The following is a 24582-nucleotide window of genomic DNA, read 5'->3' as shown; positions in this document are numbered from 1 at the left end:
TAGGTTGTCGAAAGGGCGACGAGCTGAAAGGTTCACCGGGGACAATAGGTCACTGGTGGGGCACGATTTTTGTTATTCCTATGTCAAGATCTAGATACCATGTTAAAATAGGAGAAAACAGAGAAATTGAGTAAAAACTGTCTGTCAGAGTACACGGCGGATCGTTTTTATCTAGGTTAATAGAGGATACTCTGTTTCCTCTAAATTAAAGATAATGTGCCTATAAACCGCTATTATTATAATATTAATTCTGGTTTTCTACAATAAGCTTTCATCTTCTTTGGAATAAAGTCAATAAACCGAACCTGACAAATTGAAGATTAAACTCTGCCCAAAACAAAGAATCATGACTTGCAATTAACAAATCTACTTGTAGGAGCTTCAAGAACAATTAGCTATAAACTAACAAACGTAGCAAAGAACTTGTAGAGATCAATGAATGACAACTTAACAGTCCACAAATTGCAATGAAATCAATGGATGATAGCTCATGTGTTAAATCATGAGAACGTGAATATGTAATATGATTTTTTGATCCACAAAACCAGCATAGAAACTGAGGGAGGAGGGTAAATAGTTCTAATAAAATGTTGAGGTATAGGGAGACTGAAAAGTTAGAGTAGGATTGAAAAACTCAGAAGTAGTGTATATAATACTGACTTCTAGCCTGTGTTTATGCTGATACCATGACTGCATAAACCTTTTACGGGTGCACTGTAGTTAGCTACTTCAGTAATCTCATAAAATTTTCCAAAATCACTTGATATATGTGTACATTCTAATGAATTTTGCAGTCGTAACACGGCTCAGAAGCAGTGGGATGAAACTCTTGTGCTTGTTTTGGGTGGAATTGCACGTATATTACGGTTGTTCTTTCCTTTTTTCACGAGCTTAAGTAACTTCTGGTCTGGTGGGTTCACTATTAAAAGATCATGTATCTGGTATTTTCATTTGGTGTAATTTACAAGTAGTCCTGATTTAATTTTGTTCCGTGTAGGCTGGGAATCATTGCTTCAATTTGTTGAGAATAGCATTTTAAATGGTAGTAAAGAGGTAGCACTTGCAGCAATAAATTGTTTGCAGACAACTGTTAACTCTCATTCATCTAAGGTAGGGATAATGGTCTGAATTGGAGTTGATCTTCTGTTTGTAGATGAAGAATAGATAGCTGAATTGATTCTCGACCATCTTTGACACTAGCCATGTTGGCTTTTAATCAATTAACAAATATAGGAATCAAGAAAGTAGAACTGGTTGAAATATACTCATTTAAGTACTGACAGAAGTTTTTGAATTAGGGAAATATGCCAATGCCTTACCTTATTTCAGTAATTGATGTTTACGAGCTTGTTCTGAGAAAGCCTTCTAGTTACCGTGGCAATGCTGCTGATAAAGTGACGCAGGAGATTTTGCATGGTCTTGGTAATATATCGATTTTCATTTAATTAAGTTTTTATTTTTCTGTATACATTGCTTATGGATTAACAGTTGTTCCTTTGTTTGTACCTTATGCCCATAGTCAAGTAGCTTTAGATAGTGTTATTCAGATTTCATGAGACTGATTTACTTCATATTTTGATCATCTATCAGGAGAGCTTTACGTGCAGGCTCAAGGATTGTTCAATGATGTCATATACACACAACTAATAGCAATAATAGATTTGGCTGTGAAGCAAGCCATGTTGACTAATGATAACTTTGAAATGGAATTCGTAAGTCCACTTTCTAATAACTTTATCAATGTTTCTTAATTATTTTTTTCTTATTCTCTTGTAAATTGGAACTTCAAACCGTTATTATTATGTTCATTAGTTTTTCTAACAATACTGGGGAATATGAAGCAAGCAAATATTCTTTACATAACATGAAAAAAAAATATTAATCCACAACACATTACAAATATCACATATATGCTTTACAGAGTACATGCTATTTCAACTTTGTGAACCTAACCTATTATGTGCTTGAAAAATAAATTAAATTAACTATGCAATCAAATGTTTTTGTCACTAAATTGTAACTGTTATACTATTCATACACCTTAAATTTTATACATAGTTACCAATAAGTTGTGAACTTATTGTATTATGCACTTGTGATTTCTTAGTTGTACATTCAAAAAAAAAAATTCCTTTAACTTTATTAGCATCCTTAATAATTCTTTATACTAACTTTGCCACAGAGTTTTTTTTTTTTTTTTTATCGGCAAATTTTAGTTGTTAGTTATTTTTTTTTGGTAATAGGGAAGATTCGAACCCACGACCTTTCCTCCCCTTCCTTCTCCCTTCACCACTAACTCAACCTTATAACCCCTACATAGCCGAAGAGTTTGTTGTTGTATAAGTAAAAACACCGCTGGCATTCTTTGAAGTGTTAACTTGGAGTATCCCCGTTCATTGTTCACTTTTGTATTCAGTTCTTCACAGTGGAATAAAATGAAAAGGAAATAATATATGGTCTATACTAACAATCATATTAGAAAAAAATTCATAACTTTTATGAGCGCAAGCTGTCCTGATCAGTTTCAGAGGCAGAGAGAAAATTGTAACTGAATATTTACTTATTTCATCATGAATTGGTTGAAATGACACAAAGGAAAGAGTCATCAATATATAGATGACACAGCACGGTGAACTAACAAGGCACAAGGCCCAAGTGATTTCTTTGCAGTCTTGTTTTACAAAAGCATTTGGTATCTCAAATCTTGCTTTGCTTTAAAAGAAAAAGTTGTCATCAACCAACTAAGCAAAAAAAAACTTAAGCTGTTAGGTGAAAGCATATATGAGTGACTTTACATCGAACAAGTATCCTGCAGTGTTATTCAAAGAACCTATTTAGTAGTTGTAGTTGTAGTAGAATTTTCATTTTTTAGTAGAAACTTTCATATGAATGTGATGTTCCATTTTTCTAGGGGAATGTCCCACCAGTGCTACGGACTATATTGGAAATCTTACCGCTGTTACGTCCAACAGAGCACATATCTTCTACGTGGCCTGTTCTTCTTCGAGAGTTTCTGAAGTATCTTCCTAGACAGGATTCTCATTTACAGAATGAGGATGGTAAAATCGATCAAGCAAGAGGTTATGATCTTATTTTAGTTATGGAAGTGTCTGGTTGTATCTAATCTAGTTTTCAGTTTTCCTTTAAGTAAAAGTGTAAAACCTATGCTTGTGTTTGCAGATTCTCAGGTGAACTATGATGCACCTAATGGTGCTACTCCAATATCACCCAACAAAATAGCAGTATCCCCGGGTTCTGGATCAACTGCAGCCATTCCTAGTTACATATTTGCAGAAAAGCTAGTTCCCGTGCTAGTAGATCTTTTCTTGCAGGCACCTGCTGTTGAAAAGTATATTATATACCCTGAAATTATTCAAAGCCTTGGAAGGTAGTAGTTGCTCTTAATTAATGTCAATTCTGTTTTGCTACTTACAGTTAAGGGGTAGGATAGGATAACTCACTTAAGGGTCAGAGAGTTATTTTTAAAAATTTTAGTTGGAAAGATTTGTATACTGTAGTCACTAGCCAGGAAATGCTGAGACTCCATTTCTGTGGATAGTGGATTCTAGAGTTTATAGGTTACTATAGCTTCAAACATCAGGTTTTCGAAAATGTTTAAATTGGAATTTGGAAACTGGGGTTAAAAATGACTTGGCATGTCTTGCTCGAGATGAATGCTACTCTTGTGTGCTCCTGGAAGTTCTTTTCATAGGTAGGAATTCTCTTCCTTTTATCTGTTGAGATATAAGGAAAAGATTCTGAATATTTTAAGTTTTATTATAATTTGCATGCCTTCAGAGAGATAAAAAGATTTTTGGCTTCACTTAACTCTTCTATTCCCGGAGTTAAAGTGAAGAAGAATGAAACGCAAAAAGTAGTTGATAATTTGTTAAGAGTGAGAGAAAAAAAGAGAAGTACATTCTGCTTCACTCACCAACAACTTTTGAAGTTGCCCCTCCTAAAGCTACATCTTTTACACTTGGAATTGACAGCTGTAAACTTTTTACCATTTGGTCAGCTCTTTTTTTATGCCATAAAATATGCAACCCTAATGGCTGAAGATATTCTCCTGCTTGATACGTATATATATCTTCCTTTTGTCTATAGATTCATGAGTATTGCGCTATAATACTATTATGTTAACTTTTCAGGTGTATGACAACAAGAAGAGACAATCCAGATAATGCACTTTGGAGGTTAGCTGTTGAAGCATTCAATCGTGTTCTTGTTCACTATGTCACCAAATTAACCAATGGAGGTCCAGATTCAACGATTAGCAAACCTGTCAGAACACGAATATGGAAAGAAATTGCAGATGTTTATGAAATATTCCTAATTGGATATTGTGGACGAGCTCTTCCTTCAAATTCCATCTCAGCAGTGGTGCTAGAGGCTGATGAGTCCCTTGAGATGTCCATATTAAATATTCTTGGTGACACAATCCTTAAGTTGCCAGTTGACACTCCTTCGGATGTAAGTTAATCACCAATAATGGGCCAGTTTGTTTAAACTTATTTGTTGAAATAAACGCTTATTTTAATAAAATAAGCAACTTTCTATTTTTTTAGTGTGTTTGCCTAACTGTCTCTCCTTAAAAAAAAAAAAAAAGCAATTTTCTGCTTATTTTGAGAAGCAAATCCTATCTGCTTCTTAAAAAAGTGCTTATTTTAAAGTTGATTTTTTTACGTTTAAATAAACTCATCCAATATTGTTAGTTATAGTTTGTACTTCATGAAGTTGTTATGAGCATGAGCATCCAATGTAATAGAGGGTTGAGTTACGTATTTACTTGCTTGTTTGAGTTTGACTAGGCTGATCAGGCTGCATGAAGAAAACAAAATTCTTGACTTACCAGGTCAATGTTAAGGGGTGTGTTGTTTGTCATCATAATCTCAACCCAATATGTAAGATACTTAAGCATTAAGAAGCCCAACAGGAATAATTTGATACGTAACCACACATGGAGCTAGAAGCAAAAAAGATCTACACTGTCAATAGTTTTCAAGTTACTGTTAGACCTCCTATTACGAAGGTGTGCATTGGGTAGGGTGATAAGAGGATCATGGAACCAACCCACCTTGGCAATGGTGATAGCTGAGAGAAAATTCTATTACAGGAATAACATAATGTCTAAATGGAATCTATATATATATATATATATATATATATATATATATATATAGAGAGAGAGAGAGAGAGAGAGAGAGAGAGAGGAAAGGAAGTTTTTGGTGGAGAGGTTGCATAAGGTATCTTTTCTTTTTCTGTTTTGATGAATTACAGAGGACTACTGTTTTAAGGAGCTAGTCACATTGTTCCATAATTAAGTATCAGTTTCGATCAGGTTCCCCAGCACTTACCCATATCCTCAAAATAAATATAATTTATCTCATCAATGATAATATGATGTACTTACACTTCAAAAATTTTCGTCCAAGAATTGCATTGCTAACTTTTGAATCATCATCCATAAAACTATAAAAGAGGTATTGAAAAAAGTTGATATAGAAGATTCCCACCATAATGAATAATAAAAATACTTAAAACTATTTATAAGTTTTAGTTGTATTTCTTGCAAGATATGACTCTGCCTTGTTACAATGATTATATTTGCACATGGTGGTGCTGCCTCTTATCATTCTGTATCACTGTTGTGGAGAAACTAACATGTAAATTATCTATTAATTTAATATTAAGAGTTCTTATATTTTGTTTATTGGATCTAGCTCTATTATTGAATGACGACACATCCCTTCCTATGCATGACTTTTGAGTAATAATTAATTCGGTTAACGATTATATATTTGTCATTGGTACTAAAGTTGTTTGCTTAGTTTGCTGCGAAAGTCACCGAAATGGACTTGTTTTGAGCTTTTGTTGCACTCCAGATTATGTAGTTGAATGGACCTGCCATTGGCTTGAGGTTTCAGTGGGACATTTTACTTATCCTTTTTAATACTGTTGAAATTATAACATTTTAGGTATTGACTATTGAGGGAGGAAAATGTGAAGAGATTTTGAATAATATACTCTTGTTATTGTCTTGTGTTGTATATGAGATGCAAAACATAAAGCAACAACCTTTATTTATACTAATACTAAACTCTTAATCCTAATCAAATAAGGAAAGAAATTGTGAAATATAAGGAGATATGGAAACCAAAGAAATAGGGAAACTAATCCTACTGGATATTTTTCGTATGTTCTAACAATGTGCATGTTCTCAGATTCTGCAGCGACTGGTCTCCACATTGGACCGTTGTGCATCACGCACATGCTCATTACCTGTTGAGACTGTAGAGCTTATGCCTCCTCACTGCAGCAGATTTTCCTTGACTTGTTTACAGAAGTTATTTTCTTTGAGCAGGTGCCATCCTTTGAAACCTTCTTTAGTTCATATTAGAAAATTTTCTCCAATATCTAAATTCTGAATGTAAAGTATCTTTTAATTGATGTCATGGATGTAGACATGTCTCTTCTGTGAGATATCATGGATGCTTTTAGTAATCTACCTTTATCATGCATTTTTGTATGCAATTGACTGCTTTCTTTGGGAAAAAATTCTGATGAATCCATGTCCTAAAATTTACATTGTTGAGATCTGATCAATTCGCCCTAGCTAAGTATAAGATTGCCACCAATTCCTGACTCCCCCCACCCCCCACGCTCTTGCTTTTTATACGTATTGTTTATTTTAACTAGCTTTGATCTCTAGTCCTTATTTTCTTCTCTCTCTTTGCTTTTTAGTTTTACTATATATATTATCTTGATATGTTGACCGATTTTATGTTTGGTTAGTTATTCTAATGAAGTCAATTGGAATATGACAAGATCTGAAGTCAGCAAAATCTCAATTACAGTGCTCATGACCAGATGTGAATACATCTTGAGCAGGTTTCTGACAGATGAAAATGGCTTAGGTGTGCTTCTATTTTAATGAAAGATAAACAGCATCAATAATCTTCATTTCATCTCCCTGTTTTTGCCTACTTAACTATTTTCTTTTTCCTGCAGGTGACTGTCCATTACCAAAAGCAAGACTTGAAGAAATTATTTATGTTCTCCAAGAACTGGCGCATCTTGTAATTCATCCAGATGCAGCATCCAGTCTCCCTTTACACCCATTCTTGAGAACTGAACTAGCAAGGGAAAAGGAGAAGCATGACAACCGTCCCCATCTGTTTGCGCTATTACCTTCCTTTTGTGAGCTTGTTACATCAAGGTAAAGTAACTATAAATTTGAGCAACCATGCTTTATATGGCATGCACACACGTGGAATCTTTTTGCAAGTGGATGTCCGGGGGTTGGTTGGAGATTGGAAATGAGATTTCATAATATGCATTAATGTTATATTTTCTTAACCTCTATTTCTATTTTTCTCACAGAACAAAATACTAATAATAATCAAGCAAGAAAAAATATATACATATATATATATATATATATGCTTAAAAAGTGGTTGACAATCTCTTTGACAAGCGGGTAAAGAAAACCCCAGATGTCATTAGATTTAAACCCATAAGGAGCCGAAGATACAAGTCTGTCACGGGAGTCAAAAGTCACAAAACCACTGAAACAGACTTGTGAAAAACTTGATATACAAATATAAACAAAAGTTACACGGTTCTTGTTTATCCTATCCATGCATTTTACAAAAACTTGATAATGAGTACTAAAAAAATCTTCTAAAGTAGTCGAACAATCTCAAAACTACCTCCAACAGCACAAGCTAGTTCAAAAGATGCTAGGTCACTTCACAATGGCAAAAGGCATAGTTTGGCCTACGTGTCCAACAATACATATGCTTTTTTTTTATAATCATATCAAGTGCTTGTTTAAACGAAGACTATATAATCTTGGAAGGGACCTTCGTTTCTAGAAAATTGAGAGAAAACCGAGATTTTTTTTTTCCTGTTTTTCATTATATATTTCTTTCTTCTTCCTTTTCTGTTTCAAAATTTTGTTCTTTCGATGGACAGAGAATTAAGAATACGGGAGCTGGTGCAAGTACTGCTTCGATTAGTCACCAAGGAATTGTCTCTGGAAAAGCTCAGCTTGGCGAGTGAAAAGAATACTTCCAGATAAGCCCATTTAATAAGTTGTTTGCTTCGAAATTTTTAAGGTGATGAAATACCTAGCTTTTCTTCTTTTACCCTTGTCTAGGATTGTATATTTATTTTTTTTTTCTGTAGACTAGACTAGAACCACCTGTAGGAGGTTTTCCCAGTCTTTTCTCTGTTGCCTGTCATAAATTATGGTCATCCATACTTTCTCAGCTCCATCAGCTACATGCCCATGATTGGCCTACCTCAAGTTACGACAGATCAAAGTTTTCCAGTAGTCCATTGTTAAACCGTTTGAGGTTCTCCAACCCAATACAATTTATTTGGGGCAAAACTTGGAGAGCCATAAATCTGGGAAAAACAATGGAGCACCTGACAGAATTGTGTGGTTTACCAGATATTCTAAAGACAGGAACCGCTAAGGAAGAGGAAGAAATCCGTTAAAATGGTCCTAGTAAGAGGATCAATATGCCCCTTGCATTGCCAATTTTGTTGTACCAAATCACACTGAAATGAGTCTGACTTTGAGCCCAATTTTTTTAAACTCGGGCCCAGGCCTTATTTTTGTTTGTTTGTTAGTGCTAACCTTCTTGGTCCTTTAAATGCTCAATGTATGTATTAATATCTTATTGATTGGAGACTGAGAAACAAACGGGCATTATATTTCGGAATTCTTGAATTAGATTTGAACATGTCCCCTGGAGAAGAAATAGTTTCAATTCCATCCCCGTTCCTAAATGTTGTTAATTGAGAAAATTATTGTAGGATGAGCGCCCATATGTTTTCAAATTTATTTGAAAAACTACGCTTCATATCAAAACAATGACGTTTGAATTATGATGGTTAACTTTTGGAGAATAATTATCTGTTTTTTACGAAGTGTTCATAGAGCCGAAAGATCAAAGTATCTGGGAAACTCGGAGCAAAAATCATAAGTATTTGGGATATTGCAATTCTTTATTTGTTATATCCTCGCTCGTTTTATTTATAGTCATTGCAATGTATATGCATCTTAATATTCAGCTAATCAGATGCGAAGAACAACTTACACACATTTTAGGTATCTTTATGTTCCTTAATTCTTTTAATAAAAAAAACATGTTTTCCATGATTATACTCCAGATATAATTATTAAACAAAACGAGCATATGAAGTTTCTTAATAAAGACGGTTTTCAATAAAATATTCTTAATAAAATACAATTTATTATATAAAGTCGCTTAATGAAGAGATTTAATAATAAAATAAAAACTATGAATAGATTGCTATAAAGAATGAGTAATTACAGTGACAGGTTTTTGTAAAATTGTACAAAATCCCCTTATTCTTTTGCCCTTACATCAATTTTTTCTAATTGCTTAAATTAATCTCTCTTAATTATTTTAAAAATATTACATTGTGTTCTTTTTATAAGCGATAAAATAACAAGAAGATTTGTGTAATTTCATAAAATCTCAATTACTTAAAAAGTATGTTAAAATCTCAATTACTTATGCTAAAATAACATGAGAGAATTTATGTAATTTCATAAAATCTAATTACTTATAAAATACGTTAAAATAACGTGAGAGAATTTGTCTAATTTCATAAAATCTCAATTACTTATAAAAGAAAAATATATCTTTTATTTTATAGTAGAAGTTCTTATAAAAAATTATACAACTTTATTTTTATGCACAACTTAACTATTAATCAAAACTTGCTTTTTCCGATTAGTTACATTTATTTTTACTTAAACATTTTTACCAACTCATCATAAGTTATTGCTCATATTTTCACTTTAATTACCTTAATATTAATTAAAGAAAATTGTCTAAAAGAACAACACATCATCCTAAAAAGTAAAGGTGTATTTCTTATTTATTTTGTAAACTAGAATTTCATTTCATGAAGTTACAACCATACTCCTGGTTGTAGCGATTCCAAGCAGATGCAGGGGGGGATTAAATGTCTACCTCTACCCATCTGCTTTGGAGAAAACTAGCTAGATCAAAGAATTAAAAGGAAAATGGAGTTTATAAGATTATTGATAGAAAATGGTCCCCTGAAGATACCCCGAGCACCTTAATTAACACTTGGTCATAAGATTTGTTCACTCTCATTTTTCATTCATTGGATGAAAGAAAGTAAAAGGGAAATAAAGCGATAACATACATGGTATGGTATGGTATGGTATATGAGTTTAAATATGATTATTATTATTATTAGGTGTTGGTATTGGTTTTGTTAAGCCTAGCAGCAGCAGCGACGGATGCAGAGACGCCCCCAGGATGAGTAGTGAGGTTTGGATCATTTCTCATTTCTGCACCCGTCACCCCTTCTGCATCTCGCCGAGTCGCTGCTCTGTCTGAAGGTAACTTCGAAGTCGCATCCTGAAAACAACAGCAACAACTTGTGTCTTATTTTTTTTTATCCATAAATATTAATTGTTAGTTTTTTTTCTTTTTGTTAAAAAGAATCGAACCTTCAACTTGTGTGTTATCAAATGATTGAAATTAATTAATCGTGACGTACCGCGAGAATATCTGCGAGTTTGATCTTCTCCTCATCCTTTGTAACTCGAGCATTGAGTGTGGCGGCAGATTGAGCCGCGGCGGCAACACCGCCGGGGACGATGTTGGTGCGTCCAGTGGCTCTGACTTCGGCGGCCTGAATCGCCGCGGCGTCGCTCCACTCGACGGGCTTCTTTCCGGCGGTCAGAACCGTGGCCTCGAGTGCTTCGCCTATGGTGATCCCGCTTCCAGCACCTCCAGCGCCCATTTCTTGAACAATAGAAGGTGGCGTCATCGTATTCAGTGGAGCCTTTTGGTTAAATTGCTTCACCACCTATACATCTCAGTAAGTACGTAATTCCCATCATATTATATTTTTTTGGTTATTACGTAATGTAAATATGAATATATGGTAATTAATCACCAAATAATAACCTAATGTAAAAGAAAGATTAAAAAAAATGAAGTGGAAATAAAATAGGAAACACATGCAATATATAGTAGAAGATTATAATTTTTTTTAGATTAGGCCGGTAGCTTTCGGTTATGCCAGGAAAACTAATTAAGGCGAAAAAAATAATTAAGCATCACTTATAAGTAAAACATACAGGATATCATGATTTGTGTTGAAAGATTGAATTAATACCTCAACCAACTTATTAACTTTCCTTTTCTTTTCCTCTAGTTTGTTAACAACCTACAAAACCAATTAATAAAAAAAGAATTAAAAACAAAAACCTCACTCCAAAATCCAAATAATTAAATGATAATAATAAATTAGAGTTTCTTGGCGTATAATGTGTGAGTATATATATATATATATATATATATATATATATATATAAGGAGAACCTGTCCTGCAACGGACTCCGATATCACCTGGCTCCCCGAAAGATGAGCCTCAGTCTGAGTCACACTAACACCACCATCAGCGGCAACGTTATTCTTATCTTTGTGCCCCGCCATCCCTCCTCTCTCATCTTTCGCCGCCGCCGATTGCATCGCGGCACCAGCCTTTTGGGTCTTACCAGTGGTTTCCGTCTCCGCCTTTTGCATCATCCCCGCGTCCACCGGCGCCTCCGGCTTGCTTTTCATCTCTCCCTTCACATTGAACACATCTCCATATTTGATTCCTTCCTCCTCATGATTCTCCTTCTGAGGCTGTTCTTGACTCATCTTAATTCTTCAACACACTGTTTGTCTATTAGTTTTATTTTGGTGATGTGCATGCAAAGTTGAAAGGGGTGTGGAATGAGATAGGATGGATGATATATACACATATATATATGATTAGTTGTTTGTACGTGCATGGGGCATGCAGTGATGACACGTGGCGAATGTTAGAGAGAAACACGGTGGACTTGCCAGCAACACTTGGCGTGAAACTAATTGGGACTTGTTTTTGTGTGGCTCAATGAAACCATTGGTTGTTGACGTTTGTTTGAGAAAGCGAAGACAAATGTCATTTAGAGCGTCTCCGTCATAACCGAGTCTATTTATCTTTGTTGCCCTTTTTTTCCGAAAATGCTACATGTATAGTAGCAAGCTTTTTCTATAAATATAACACTATATCTCTCCTTTTAATCTCTTTTCGTCCATTTACAACATGCGTGTTGATATATGCATGCATATTTCTTATGTGTTGCCCCATCAAAAGAAAATTGCAACTGATTTATATTTCGTATTCCAGTAATATATATATTAATATTCAATATATTTAATAGAGTGTATATAATGAAAATATTTAGTGTATTTATTTCATTATCAGCGATAACATTACAAGAATAGAAGGACAATTTTTTATTGTAAAAAACAAACAAAAGAATCATTTCAAATCAATTTGAAAAATATGTAAATAAAATTAATTAAATAAAATATCAAAATAAAATAAAAGATCAAATAAATCATTTGACTTTAAATTTTAATTATTTATATTTTTGTATAAAATTAAATATAAATAAAATGTGTAATATAATCACAATTTTAAATTGAATCTAAAACTATAGAATTAAGTGATCATTTATGAAATTAAATTTAATCAAACTCAAAAAAATAAATTTTTATGAAGTGAAGTGGTGTGGATTGAGTCCACTAATTTTGAGCCTAATCTATATTTCTAAACTATTAATAAAAAAATATTTTTATTTAGTGTTCAGATCTCATAAAACAAATTCACGCACCCTTGAATTACTTCATAAGTTTTTCAAATTTTTCTTTTATAACTTATAGTAACTTTCCACTATCTTTATATTATTAATTTTTACTCAGTCACTCTTTTTTATTAATTATATTTAACGTCTGTTTTGTTTCTTTTTCATTTTTTTCTTTTATTATTATTTTAAAAATTTAGAGTTCCCCTAGAATAATGAAAACTGAAAAGATTGAAGAGTCTGTTTGTCAGTCTGTGTCTCATCATTTTCGCGCGTCCCCGTCACGTGTCTTATGCCACCCCAAGTGACTACTACCAACTGACATTGTGTGAGCAAATGCAAACATAAACCCAATTCCCTCTGCAATTTTTTCTTCTTCTTCTTCTCATGGCTCCGAAACGACGTCCTAAGGTATGTCGTTTCACATTCTCTTTTCTCATTCAATCAATCACTTTTTATTTTCTTCTCTCCATGAACTGATTCGTGTTTGTGATTTGCAGAAAGGCGAGTCGCGAATGGAGGCAGCACTCGACGCCATGAAACCCTACGGCTTCCCCAACAGACTCGTCCGAACTGCCGTTAATAGCCTCCTCAAAGTAAAAAAAAAAAAAACTATTCTCTTCATTCAACCTAAATTATTTGATTTTATTTTATCGCCAAAATCATAATGTTTGTGGATTTAGGTTTACGGTGGCAACAAAGGCTGGGTCTTCATCGAAGAATCCGCTTACTCTCTGTTGATCGAAACGCTTCTTGAAGAACAAGCCAGTTCTTCACCTCAGGTAACGCTTCTTCTGTTGTTTCTTACCCTCCAAGCAACTATATGGTCTCTGCGTTCTTTTTTCTGGATTTTCATTTTCTGCTATTGTTATGTCGTAATGTATTGCTTCAATCGTAATAATTATGATTTATCTTGATCTGTTTTGTGTTTATGTTGTGGACTTGTTTGCTGGCTGTGAAAAACCGAGTCAATTTTTGTTGAACAGAACAGTATCATACTCGCACAAAACATTTACTTCAGGAAAATTTAACCAAGATCTGCCTCTTGGGAATTAGATTGCTTATTTTATTCTCTTTCTAGAAACAAATTAGCATATCTAACAGCCAGAACCCAAAGGGTTGCCGCAAGGGTTTAAGGTCCCACTGCGTTCACATGAGTGAGAACGATATATTTAGCAGGAGAACTCGTGTTTGATTCTCACCGTGTGTAAAATTTCCTTGGGTTAGTGGCAGCCACAAATCGTAAGCGAGATTAGTTTCTGACCCAGTGGTTGAGAGACACCTGCGATCTTTGACTCAAGACCAAAAAAAATATCTGGCAGTCAGTTTCTGTCGTTGGCTCGTTTAATTCATAGTAGAATGGTATGAAATATGAATACCTCAGGGTTTTTGTAGGAAAGTTACATTTTTTTTTTGGCTTTTCAAAGTTTTGTTTGTTCTTATCATAAGATGTTTCGTGGTATTTTTCTTTTATTTTAATAAGCCTTGATGTTTTCAATTTGGAGGGTGAAAGGGAGTTTTTGGTTGATCTCATAGCAGCTCCAGGACACTTATCCCAGCTGATATTTTAAGCACCAAGGATAGGACCTTCAAGTCTTACAATCCCAAGATTTTGTTTAATTTACCTTCCATTAAGGATACTGAATTTCACTCAAGACTTATCCCAACTTCTCATGGTGAATGTAGTAATCAAAATCCTGTGATAAGATATCATCCACTGCCCTGGAATTAAAAATCATATTTTGAGAAGCCAGAGCCTTCAAACTTGGGTTTGAGCAGAGACACTGGTGTTGGTCCTTTTAAAATTCCCAATAGAGGGACTCCTAACCAGCGAGAAAATTTTCTAGCCTTATCTGGTACTTCTATGTACAAAGGGACTCTTGGAATGAATATTGGTGATGGGACAAGATTGAATATCAAAGTTGCACCATATACCCATAAGTCATAGCAACCCCAACGATCCTTGTTGCCTTTTTGAAGATCTTAACCCATTCAAAATAAAAGGAACGGGCAAGGCGCCTGTGCATTACAAAACTGTGGAAAATAAACCTCCTGAGCTTAAAAGTACTCAAAACAATACCGTTCCTGGTCAATCCCCAGTGCCATCCATTGATGCGGAAGAATCATCATGCTTACATTGAAGTCCCTAGTAAAAACTAATCATAACCCTAATGGGTACAATTTTCCTTTATTTGTTTCCAACGGGTTCTTCTACATATGAAAAGATTGACATTTAGTTCCAAACTATCTTATAATTCAAATATAACTAATGATGTAAAAGCTTAAACTTTGGTGCAAGTTACTGGTTCAGTTTCACCAACTTCTTGATATTTTTCTGTTTGAAAGTTGTTTTATAGTTCCCTTCACTGAACCAACTTACAAGTTGGGAGTTTCAGACTAAAGTTCTACTCAACGGAAAGAGAATAGAAGTAGTTAGTGTAAAAATTTTAAGAATTTCCTAAATTAATAATTATAGACCAACTTGAAACCTATGATTCTTACAAATAACAAATAATAGATAAATAGTGCGTATCAAAATCTATGATTCTTACAAATAACAAATAATAGATAAATAGTGCGTATCTTTTTTCATAGTGGAGTTTCTTTCCGGTGTACTTTGATTTTCTTGGAAGAAGAGATAAAAAAATTTCACTTCCTTAACTATTTTTTCTGTCTCTTTATGTTCGTGATGACTAGGATTAGAAAGAACTCTTTTTTTGTCAGGAAAGAAACTTTATTTCACATTAGTGGGTATTAATCCTTTTTATAACTATTACTCTCATTAAGTAGCAGTTACTTTTACAAATTTCTCCTATTTAATCCAATTACAATTTAGTCCCTAATTATTAATTATTTATTTATTAGTCCCTACATAAATCATATGTCTCTCATATGAGACATTAATTCTTACATTCTCCCACTTGACTCATGTGACATTACTAAACATTATGGACTAAATAAATAAGTAGTTTAAACTAACATAATGCGCATTAAAATGACTAAATTATTTTATACATTGGGTACATCATAATTTCATGATTAAGAATAAGAACCAATTTGAGTCATGGCGGTTGTACATTATTTAATCAACATAGTCTCTTCCATGTATTATAAATTAGTTTTCTCCTTAATATGACCATTAGTTAGGAGTACATAATTGGTCCAACATAATGTCTTTAGTCAAGACAAACATGTTAACATTACTCTAATACAAACATGCATGCAAACATAGAGAACAGGTAATCATAAACATATCATTTATTTGTCTTTTGCATTTAAGCACGTCCAAGCAAATTTGTAGCATATACATATTTATTGCTATCAACAGTTTCAAAGCATTCACATTAATTTAATTCCAAGACATAAACTTTCAATCCTTTAATGGCATTCAACAATAATATTCGGGGGAAAAATGAGCATGTGGGATTGAGAATAGCAATTCCAAGAATTCCTAAAACCATACGGCTTTGGCTTTCTTTCAATTACCCTAAAATGCAATGCTGACAGACTTCCGCTTTTCAAAGAATAACTTACAACAAAAACATGTACAACAGATTAAATCATGATGGGTTCCATATGTGCAGCGGAAATTGGAGAGATAATTTTAACAATCATAAAATTTCATACTTGCAATAAAAAAAAATCCCTAAATTTCATAATTAAGGTTCATGTATAATTGGGAGAAAATAAATTATTCTTGGAGAATTATAAATTTTATAACACATGCATGTAAAAATTTTAAGAATTTCCTAAATTAACAATTATAGGAAATCAATAGGATCTTGAAATTTATTATTCTCACAAATAAAAAATAATAAATAAACAGTACGTACCTTTCTCCTTTCTCCATAGTGGAGCTTCTCTCTAGTATACTTGAAAGAGGAGAAAAAGAAAATTTCACTTCCTTGACTATTTTTTTTAAGACGACCTTATTTCACATCAGTGGGTATTATCCCTTTTATAACCACTACTCCCAAGCAGCAGTGCTGGGTTACAAGTGTGAAGTGAAGTGGAAAGGTTAAACACCATATAAGTGAGGAGAAGACCCATAAACCTGAGCCTTAAGGTTTTGGGTTGGAGTGTGGTGTCAGGTCTCCTTATGTGGTGGCTCGTGGTCCACAGGTGTACCCCTCGAATCTCCCCAACAATTGGTATCAGAGCCGATGGTTCAAGTTGGTGACCGGCTCAGACGATTATGCAAGTACCGCAGGTGGCCAGAATGGCTAGCGGGCAGGGCAAGTACCGCAGGTGGCCATGGCTATACTCGTGGATGATAAAGACTTCCGCTCGAGGGAGAGACTATCATGTGGAAGAGACTCACACTTGAGGGGGAGATGTGTTGGGTTACAAGTGTGAGGTGAAGTCCCACATCGGGTAGAAGTGGAAAGGTTGAACACCATATAAATTAGGAGAAGACCCATAAACCTGAGCCTTAAGGTTTTGGGTTAGAGTGTGGTGTCAGGTCTCCTTATGTGGTGACTCGTGGTTCACAGGTGTACCCCTCGAATCTCCCCAACAGTTACTCTCCTATTTAACCCAATTATAATTTAGTCCATAATTATTATTTATTTATTTATTAATTCCTACATAAATCACATGTCTCTCACATGAGACATTAATTATAACCGTTAGCCAATCATGTCTTTCCAAATTAAATATTTTAGGATGATGTTAAGTTTAGAAATGGGTTAGTTTTTATATATGTCCTTCATTTTTCAGTCTTTCAGCTTTGGTGTCTTCCCAAATTCAATATTATTTCAATTTCTAGATATGTCATGGGCAGCAATGGCCAATGAGCTGCTGTGTCTCCAAAAGCATATTACTTTCCAGATTGAGACTCTATGTAATATTTTTTTTGAAGAAAGACTCTATGCAATTACTTTATATTAGTTCTTCAAATATGCCTACTATTATGTGATTCACCGTCCCCCCAAGGGAACAATTTTTGTTCTGCTTACACATGTTTGCAAAGGCCATAGCTTCTAATTTGTTATTGTATGATGTTAAATGAGAAATAATGTTTTTGAAGTTGTCAGTGTATTAAATGTTGTACTTTATTAAATACATTTTATTTCTTTATTTTCTAACTAATGACATTCAGACATTAAGATACTTGTTAATAGGATTCTGTATTTAAATTCCTGTGGTTGCTTCTTTAGAATCCTAATTTTACGTGTAAATTAAAATCTTTTCTTTTGAGAGGTTCAGTAGCTCCAAGTAATGGTGAATCATGGGCTACAATTTTGAGAGATTCATATAATATTTTAAAAATGATTGAGATGACATGTAATCTTATCGAGTAATCCCATGAAAACTTCTTTTACTTCTGGAAAACATGGCCTGCAGCCCTGTGGAAATCTGCCGGTGGATCTTTGATCTGATGACCTATATATTCTTATAAAGTTAGTATTAACAAGGGCTAGTTCTGTGGTCTTGTATTGTTTTGTGTGAAGGATGGTTTGATAGAGGCTAATCCAGATGGTCCGAATGAGGTAACACCTGCCGGATGCTCAAACAGTGCCTTTCTAGCTTGCTCTAACACAAAAACTTCTGATGATACACCATTAACTAATCAGGCGATGGACATTGTATCGTCACCCAGTGGAACTGCTATTCAACTTCCCATCAATGGTGTGGATACTGTATCTGCAAAAACTGCTAGTGAACTTCCCATTGAACCTGCCAATCAACTTTTAATCAAGGCTGCCAGTGAAACTCCCATCAGGGCAGAAAAAGAATCAGGTTATCAAGGCAGAAAAAGAATCGAGGCTGCCAGTGAAACTCCCATTGAGGCAGAAAAAGAATCAGGTTATCAACTATCCATTTTCTTTATTTTTTTTAATTGGTTTTCAAGCAAAGGTTCAGAGCATAACTAAACGTATTTGTGATTAATTATCTCGTAGGTTACTGTCTTGCAGAGTTTCAGCCAGATTGGGCTTTGGCCGAAAATCATGTATCGCATTCCCCACAACTTGGGACGGGACTTAGTGACAAAAGGTATAAACCTAGCTATGGCTGGATATCTAATGATGACGAGGAGGAAGAAGAGCTAATAGAGCTACCTCTAGCTCCGTGGTTAAGTGAGGTAAATTAGTGTAAACAAGACAGGGTATTACATATAATTAGTAGAAGAGAACTATACTCTTCGAAAATGAACAAGGATAAAAGGAGTAAGTTTTGTCGTTTATAAGAAAATCAATGGTTAATATCTTCACATACTCGTGATTTATTATACATGTGTACTGAATATGGAACTATATACTTTTCTCTCTAATGATTAATAAAGAGTCTATCTACCATATGTAGTAAGTTGGTTCAGCGAAATATATGATTGTTATAAATTCCTGGTGTTTAATTTCTATAAATAAATAAAAAATATGTAATCAGTAGTAAAAGGGATAAGCCGGTCCACCTTTTAAGTTTTATTTTTTGGTGAATACATTTTAGGTGTTATGTAAGATATAAGATTTTTGTTTTAATGTGATTAAGAACTTTAATTGCATTGTAGCAAAAAAAAAAAAAAAAAAGAACTTGGGTGTTGCTGTGCTAGGTGCACCCAGCAATTAGTTGATTTGGCAAAATTGTCCTTTATTAAAAAAAAATTAAAAAAAAAAGAAAAACGTTTCTGCCCAGCACCATTTCTTCTTTGCGCTTCCTTCCTCTCCTCAGGCGTCCATTTCTTCTCCGCGCTTCCTCCATTGCCGAAGCTAAGAAGGTTTTTTGTTGCGTTTTTGTCACCTTCCACCATCTAGGGTACTGTTCTAACTTCCTTTCTCTTTTAATCGTGTATGCGGGCCTTAGGATAGACGACCTCTGTGTTTTTGCTTGTTGCGCAAGGGAGAAGACGGAGGTTCTTCCGCGTGAACGTGCGGAAGAACCTTCTTCCGTAGGTGAAAGATGGTTTGTCTCCTTCGTGCGGAAGATAGTTCTTCTGTTGGTTCATGCAGAAGAACCTTCTTCCGCATGAACGAACGGAAGAACATCTTCCGCACAAAGGAGACAAACCATCTTTCACCTGCAGAAGAATGTTTTTCCGCATGAAGGAAATCTTTCTTGCGGAAGAACCTTCTTCCGCATCAACATGTTTTATTGTATATTGCTCATTTATTTTGAAAATTATCCCTGAACCATCATTTTATTCATATTATTAGTTAGTTTTTTTATTTATTTGCTATTACAAAGTGCATATGTATATGAGAAATGACAAATTGAATTATTAGTTAGTTCTTTAGAGTTCTGATACAACTTAGATATCATAAAAAATGATAAATACTAGTAAAAACACTCCAATACTTAAGTCAATAAGAAACTCTTCAAGGTGATGATAGACAAGATATATCAAATAGTACCTACTTGCTACAATGACAAAGATCTATGTAACAATGGCACAATTATCATTGATATCATTTTCACTTCTCCAAATTCGAAATAGATTTTATTATGCTCCCTGATCTCCTCTTCCGGGTAAACATCACATAGACATTGATGGAAATCTTGTTGGTATTTTGAGTCAAAAGCTTGGAACTTACGTCCTTTGACTATGATGCTGCATGAGAAGAAAAAAAACTTTTCTCCCTTCTTATTCATTACATTAGCAAAAAAAAAAACTCATGCATGTGCAAAAGCCACTTCAGCTTATTTTTATATCCTTTCCGGTGACAAAAGATACCAATTAGTATTTATTTTGGATTTCTATCTTTTTCTAATAATAGTTTGGATTTCCTGTGAGGAGAGAACTAGATGCATCCCATTTTTTACTTGGAGCACTTCCAAAAATTTTAATATTTCCCTAGCAAACCTAGATATATCACCACTACACACAACACACCATTGTTGCACTCAATGCCACCTCCACATCACACCATCATGCGCACGACTATGACCATGAACCTCCACGATGCATTGACCCACCATTGTGGTGTACCACTTCTATATAATTATAGATTGATCAATCCATAATACTCATGTATGTATTATGAATTGTGTAATTCATAATACATTCCGTAATACATACAAATGTATTTTGGATTGGGTAATCCATGATACAAATGTAGTACAGATTAACCAATATGCAATACATGCGTGCTTATTACAAGTTTCTCAATCCATGGTACACACTTTCTTCTTCAACACCATTGTTGACCTCAACCACTACCTCTCCAACTCATTAGACTCAAGTTGATAGTTGACCGCCTCATGCTCTTTAATCACGACTGCGACATTGGCGGCACCATTCTCCACGATGGTTAGAACAAGAGGGTTAGGTCGTGCCTCAGGAACTGGTAGAGGCAGAGACATGAGTCAGGATGCGCATCAGCCTGAAGTTCCTCAGCGTCGTAGGTCTATTGCTTCAGTACGTAGGCAACGAGTTCATGTGACTGAGGACGTTACTCAAACACCTGAGGATGTACCTCAGTTGAATGAGGATGTTTCTCATGTGTCTAACGTTACTCCGGAGATGACAGGTGTCGTCGATGCTGCGGACGCAGAGGGAGTGGCTATTAATGGTAGTGAGGATTCATCTGCTGTTGATGAGGGATTCCCTGGTGGGCCACGCGACCCATCGGTTTTGACTGGTTTTGCCAAGCATGTGGCACATAGCATCTGGAGTGGAGAGGTACTTACATTTTGACGTTGAGTAATTATATGATAATTATTTATAGTTGGATTGTTTTTTATATAGACATTTTTATAAACTGTTATGTGTTATTCAATTTAGGAACGACCCGAGCTGAAGTTGGTCTCTCACGGTAGAAAAGTAGATAAATTTGGGAGACCAACGCCTGAGATAGAAGACATGATTGCGGCCACCGGATTGAGTCCACTGATCAGGTGTTCGGTAATCACCACTGATCCTGGACTTATATCCGCGTTCGTTGAGAGGTGGCATAGGGAGACCAGCACCTTCCACCAGCCAGTAGGAGAGTTGACGATCACTCTGGATGATGTAGCGTCACTCCTACACCTTCCCATCACTGGCGCGTTGCATACCTTTGAGTCGTTGGTTACTTCCAAGGCGGTCGTGCTGTTGACGGAGCTGCTTGAGGTCAGCTTTGAGGAGGCTAAAGCTGAGACCCGTCAGGCGTCTGGGCCTTATGTTCGATTGTCCTGGCTCCGGGAAATGTATCAGAGCAGGTGTCAGGCCAGACGTTGGGTTGTAGCAGCCCGCGCGTATCTCCTCCACTTGGTCGGTTGCACTCTTTTCGCTAACAAGAGTGCAACACATGTTTATGTCGTGCACCTGGAGGCTTTCAGGGACCTGGCCCAAGCAGGGGGATTCTCTTGGGGAGCAGCAGCATTGGTGCACTTGTATGACCATCTGAATGAAGCGTCGCAGACCCTTACACGGTAGATGACCGGTTACATGACATTATTTCAGGTAAATATTGTGTTACTTATAATTTAAATTGAACTAGGACGAAATACATGTTTTTTTTTATTGATGTTGACTTCGTGTTTGTAGTGCTGGATTTACAAGCACTTTTCGATGATGCATCAGTGCATCGTTGATGATGCTTATGCTGAGGCAAGCCCACGTGCCTCCAGGTGGCTTACGAGTAAGGCTCATATGACGGGGATCAAGGGAATCCCATACCGGGCACGTATAGAAGCCCTGCCTGTCACGGACGTGTGTTGGATGCCCTATGCAGAGCACCGAGTAGTTAGGGGCTTCGACCTGATCTCAACCTACACGGGCCAGCTCAGATGGGGTCAGATAGTCGTCTACGTTCGACCAGAGCGGGTGCTTCGACAGTTCGGGTACATTCAGACCGTCCCTCCGTTGCCTGTTCGTGATTCGTTTACGGGTCCTGATATAGACGACCGATGGCTGCACTTTTCAGACCATCTAGTGCCCGCGGGGGAGATCTGTGTAGTTCCTGGCCAGGTAGCGCCAGACTACATGGATTGGTTTTTCCGGATTTCGCACCCGTTCGTCACGCCGACCGAGGACGGTGTCGTGGTAAGCTAAAATTGTGTAATTTTTCATAATTTAAATTTTTTAAAAATCTGATACTAACTTTGTTATTTTGATTGTGACAGGTTGACTGCCAAGGATGTCAAGTGATTGCTGAGGATTTAGAGCGGATCTTCAACCTCAGGATGGTCACTGAAGGCACTGAGTTATATGACATCATGACTCGTTGTCTCAGGATCGCTAGAGGTGACACCACGATGGAAGCCTTAGGCCGCGACAAAGACGACGCATAGAATAGGATACATATTTTTATTGTATTTAAAGTTTTAATTTTAGTATTCCTTTATATATGTGATAAGACAAATATACTTAGAGCATTTTTAATTTAAATATAAACCACACACACGTACATAGAGAGTTAAAAAGTATTTATCCAAATAAAACAAGATACAGGTAAATAACTAAAAATTATGAAATTAATTTTTTTTCAATATATAAAATAGAGAAGATAAAATAATGAAACAAGGTGATTTACTCCCGCTTTGGAGAAACTAAAAAATAATATTATTTCATCTTGGGAGACAGAAATTTGTAATTTATTAAAAAAATTACATGGGAATTTTTTTTCAAAGATTTTGAAGAACAATTACTTTCTTTAAGTTAATTTAGATTATGAGTTCAAAATAGAGAAAAAAATCAAACAATAAAAATAGATGAAAATATTGTAAAAAAATATAATATTTGAATAAATAGAAATAAAATAAAATAAATGAATAATTTTTTTTTACCCGTTTGGGACAATGGAAAACAGAGTGAAAATAAATAAATAAGTTATTTAGAAATATTTTATACTAATTAAAATATAATTTTTTACTCTATTTTTTTATTAACATAAATTATTTATTATTTTTGAATTATCCAACAAAAAAATGATTTAATTTCTTAAGAAATTAAAAGGAAAAAAGTGAAATCAAGAAAATCACTTCCCCCCACATTTTACGTCAATTTGAGATAAAATAATAATTAAAAAAAACAAAACTTGGCAAACAAACCAATGCATTAAGTTATATATAAAAAAGATTGAAAGGGTTTATCATTTAATTATATAAATTTATTATTCAATTACTATAATAATAACATACTTTAACAATTATACATAATTTTGAACATATTGTTAGATCAAGTGGTCTCAGAATAATTAAGAAGGGGGTTGAATTAATTATTCCTAAACATTTACTAATTAAAAATTTACTCTTCTAAGACTTTTACTATGTTGTTAAGAGAATAAGGAGTAGAAGAGAAACTTAACCAAAAGTAAAAGCGGAAATTAAAATGCATACATCCAGTCCCCAGGCGACCTGCGGTCCTTGAGATTTCTTTCAACCTTGTAAAAATCCTTTTACAAGCAAAGATCCACAAGGGATGCACCCTCCATTGTTCTCTTTGAAACCCTAGTGGATGTACCCTCCACTAGAACTGATCCACAAGAGATGTACCCTCTCTTGTTCTCAGTCAAACCCAAGTAGATGTACCATCTACTTGTACCACAAAGGATGTACCCTCCAATGTGTTAAGACAAAGATCTCAGGCGGTTAAACCTTTGATACTTTGTGAATGGGGATACAAAAGAATTCTCAGGCGGTTAGTCTTTTGAAATCTTTTGTATATGAGAAAGGGAAGAATCAAAAGAATTCTCAGACTGTGTCGTTTTGAATTTTTTGACAAGGGAGAAGGGAGACACAAAAGAATTTAGGCAGTTAGTCCTTTGTTCTTTTGGAAAAGGGAGAAGAGAGACACAAAGAATTCAGGCGGTTAGTCCTTGGCGAATTCTTTTTGGCAAAGGGAGAAGAGATGAAAAAGATGAATAGCACAAGTTTTCATGGTTTAGAAGACCAGAAAACTTTGGAAAGCTTTTGGCAAAAGGAGGAAGAAGAAGTTCAAAGAGACTCAGAAATTAATGTAG

General features: G+C 35.0%; 5 protein-coding genes across 10 annotated transcripts in view; 4 read left to right on the top strand and 1 right to left on the bottom strand.

Annotated features, from left to right (window-relative positions):
* Positions 1-8817, top strand: part of LOC114369849 (protein MON2 homolog) — a 32271-nt gene extending 23454 nt beyond the window's left edge. For 3 of the 4 annotated variants that reach the window (XM_028327115.1, XM_028327113.1, XM_028327116.1), the window contains 11 exons: positions 795-910; positions 998-1110; positions 1299-1422; positions 1591-1712; positions 2912-3080; positions 3181-3388; positions 4152-4473; positions 6225-6364; positions 6796-6917; positions 7012-7219; positions 7978-8817. In XM_028327115.1, the coding sequence (XP_028182916.1) occupies positions 795-910; positions 998-1110; positions 1299-1422; positions 1591-1712; positions 2912-3080; positions 3181-3388; positions 4152-4473; positions 6225-6364; positions 6796-6917; positions 7012-7219; positions 7978-8083 (1750 nt within the window). In that variant the 3' untranslated portion in view covers positions 8084-8817. The remainder of the gene's footprint in view (positions 1-794; positions 911-997; positions 1111-1298; positions 1423-1590; positions 1713-2911; positions 3081-3180; positions 3389-4151; positions 4474-6224; positions 6365-6795; positions 6918-7011; positions 7220-7977) is intronic. The other variant, XM_028327114.1, reaches the window with a different exon arrangement.
* Positions 8818-9920: 1103 nt separating this feature from the next.
* Positions 9921-11792, bottom strand: LOC114369373 (late embryogenesis abundant protein D-34-like). 2 transcript variants are annotated; one of them, XM_028326592.1, is made up of 4 exons: positions 11406-11792; positions 11200-11250; positions 10576-10887; positions 9921-10433 (listed from the first exon to the last, which is right to left on the bottom strand). In XM_028326592.1, the coding sequence occupies exons 1-4, from the start codon at positions 11727-11729 to the stop codon at positions 10266-10268; spliced, it is 855 nt and encodes a 284-aa protein (XP_028182393.1). In that variant the 5' UTR covers positions 11730-11792; the 3' UTR covers positions 9921-10265. The 2 variants fall into 2 exon arrangements, with proteins under 2 accessions (XP_028182393.1, XP_028182394.1); XM_028326593.1 differs by having other exon boundaries at positions 11433-11792.
* Positions 11793-12988: 1196 nt separating this feature from the next.
* Positions 12989-19027, top strand: LOC114369380. Of its 2 annotated transcripts, none has more exons than XM_028326604.1 (5): positions 12989-13114; positions 13204-13299; positions 13387-13485; positions 18157-18511; positions 18622-19027. In XM_028326604.1, the coding sequence occupies exons 1-5, from the start codon at positions 13091-13093 to the stop codon at positions 18795-18797; spliced, it is 750 nt and encodes a 249-aa protein (XP_028182405.1). In that variant the 5' UTR covers positions 12989-13090; the 3' UTR covers positions 18798-19027. The 2 variants fall into 2 exon arrangements, with proteins under 2 accessions (XP_028182405.1, XP_028182404.1); XM_028326603.1 differs by having other exon boundaries at positions 18607-18913.
* Positions 19028-20945: 1918 nt separating this feature from the next.
* Positions 20946-22055, top strand: LOC114371762 (protein MAIN-LIKE 2-like). The gene is made up of 2 exons (XM_028329105.1): positions 20946-21320; positions 21423-22055. The coding sequence occupies exons 1-2, from the start codon at positions 20946-20948 to the stop codon at positions 22053-22055; spliced, it is 1008 nt and encodes a 335-aa protein (XP_028184906.1).
* LOC114371761 (protein MAIN-LIKE 2-like) lies at positions 22056-22912 on the top strand. Its single transcript, XM_028329104.1, has 3 exons — positions 22056-22082; positions 22167-22664; positions 22745-22912. The coding sequence occupies exons 1-3, from the start codon at positions 22056-22058 to the stop codon at positions 22910-22912; spliced, it is 693 nt and encodes a 230-aa protein (XP_028184905.1).
* The last annotated feature ends 1670 nt before the right edge of the window (positions 22913-24582 follow it).

The sequence above is a fragment of the Glycine soja genome, chromosome 10 (assembly GCF_004193775.1).
Source record: "Glycine soja cultivar W05 chromosome 10, ASM419377v2, whole genome shotgun sequence".
In the NCBI taxonomy this organism is placed as follows: Eukaryota; Viridiplantae; Streptophyta; class Magnoliopsida; order Fabales; family Fabaceae; genus Glycine; species Glycine soja.
The sequence above is the reverse complement of the archived record's forward strand: the minus strand, read 5'-3'. Positions and strand labels throughout refer to the sequence as shown.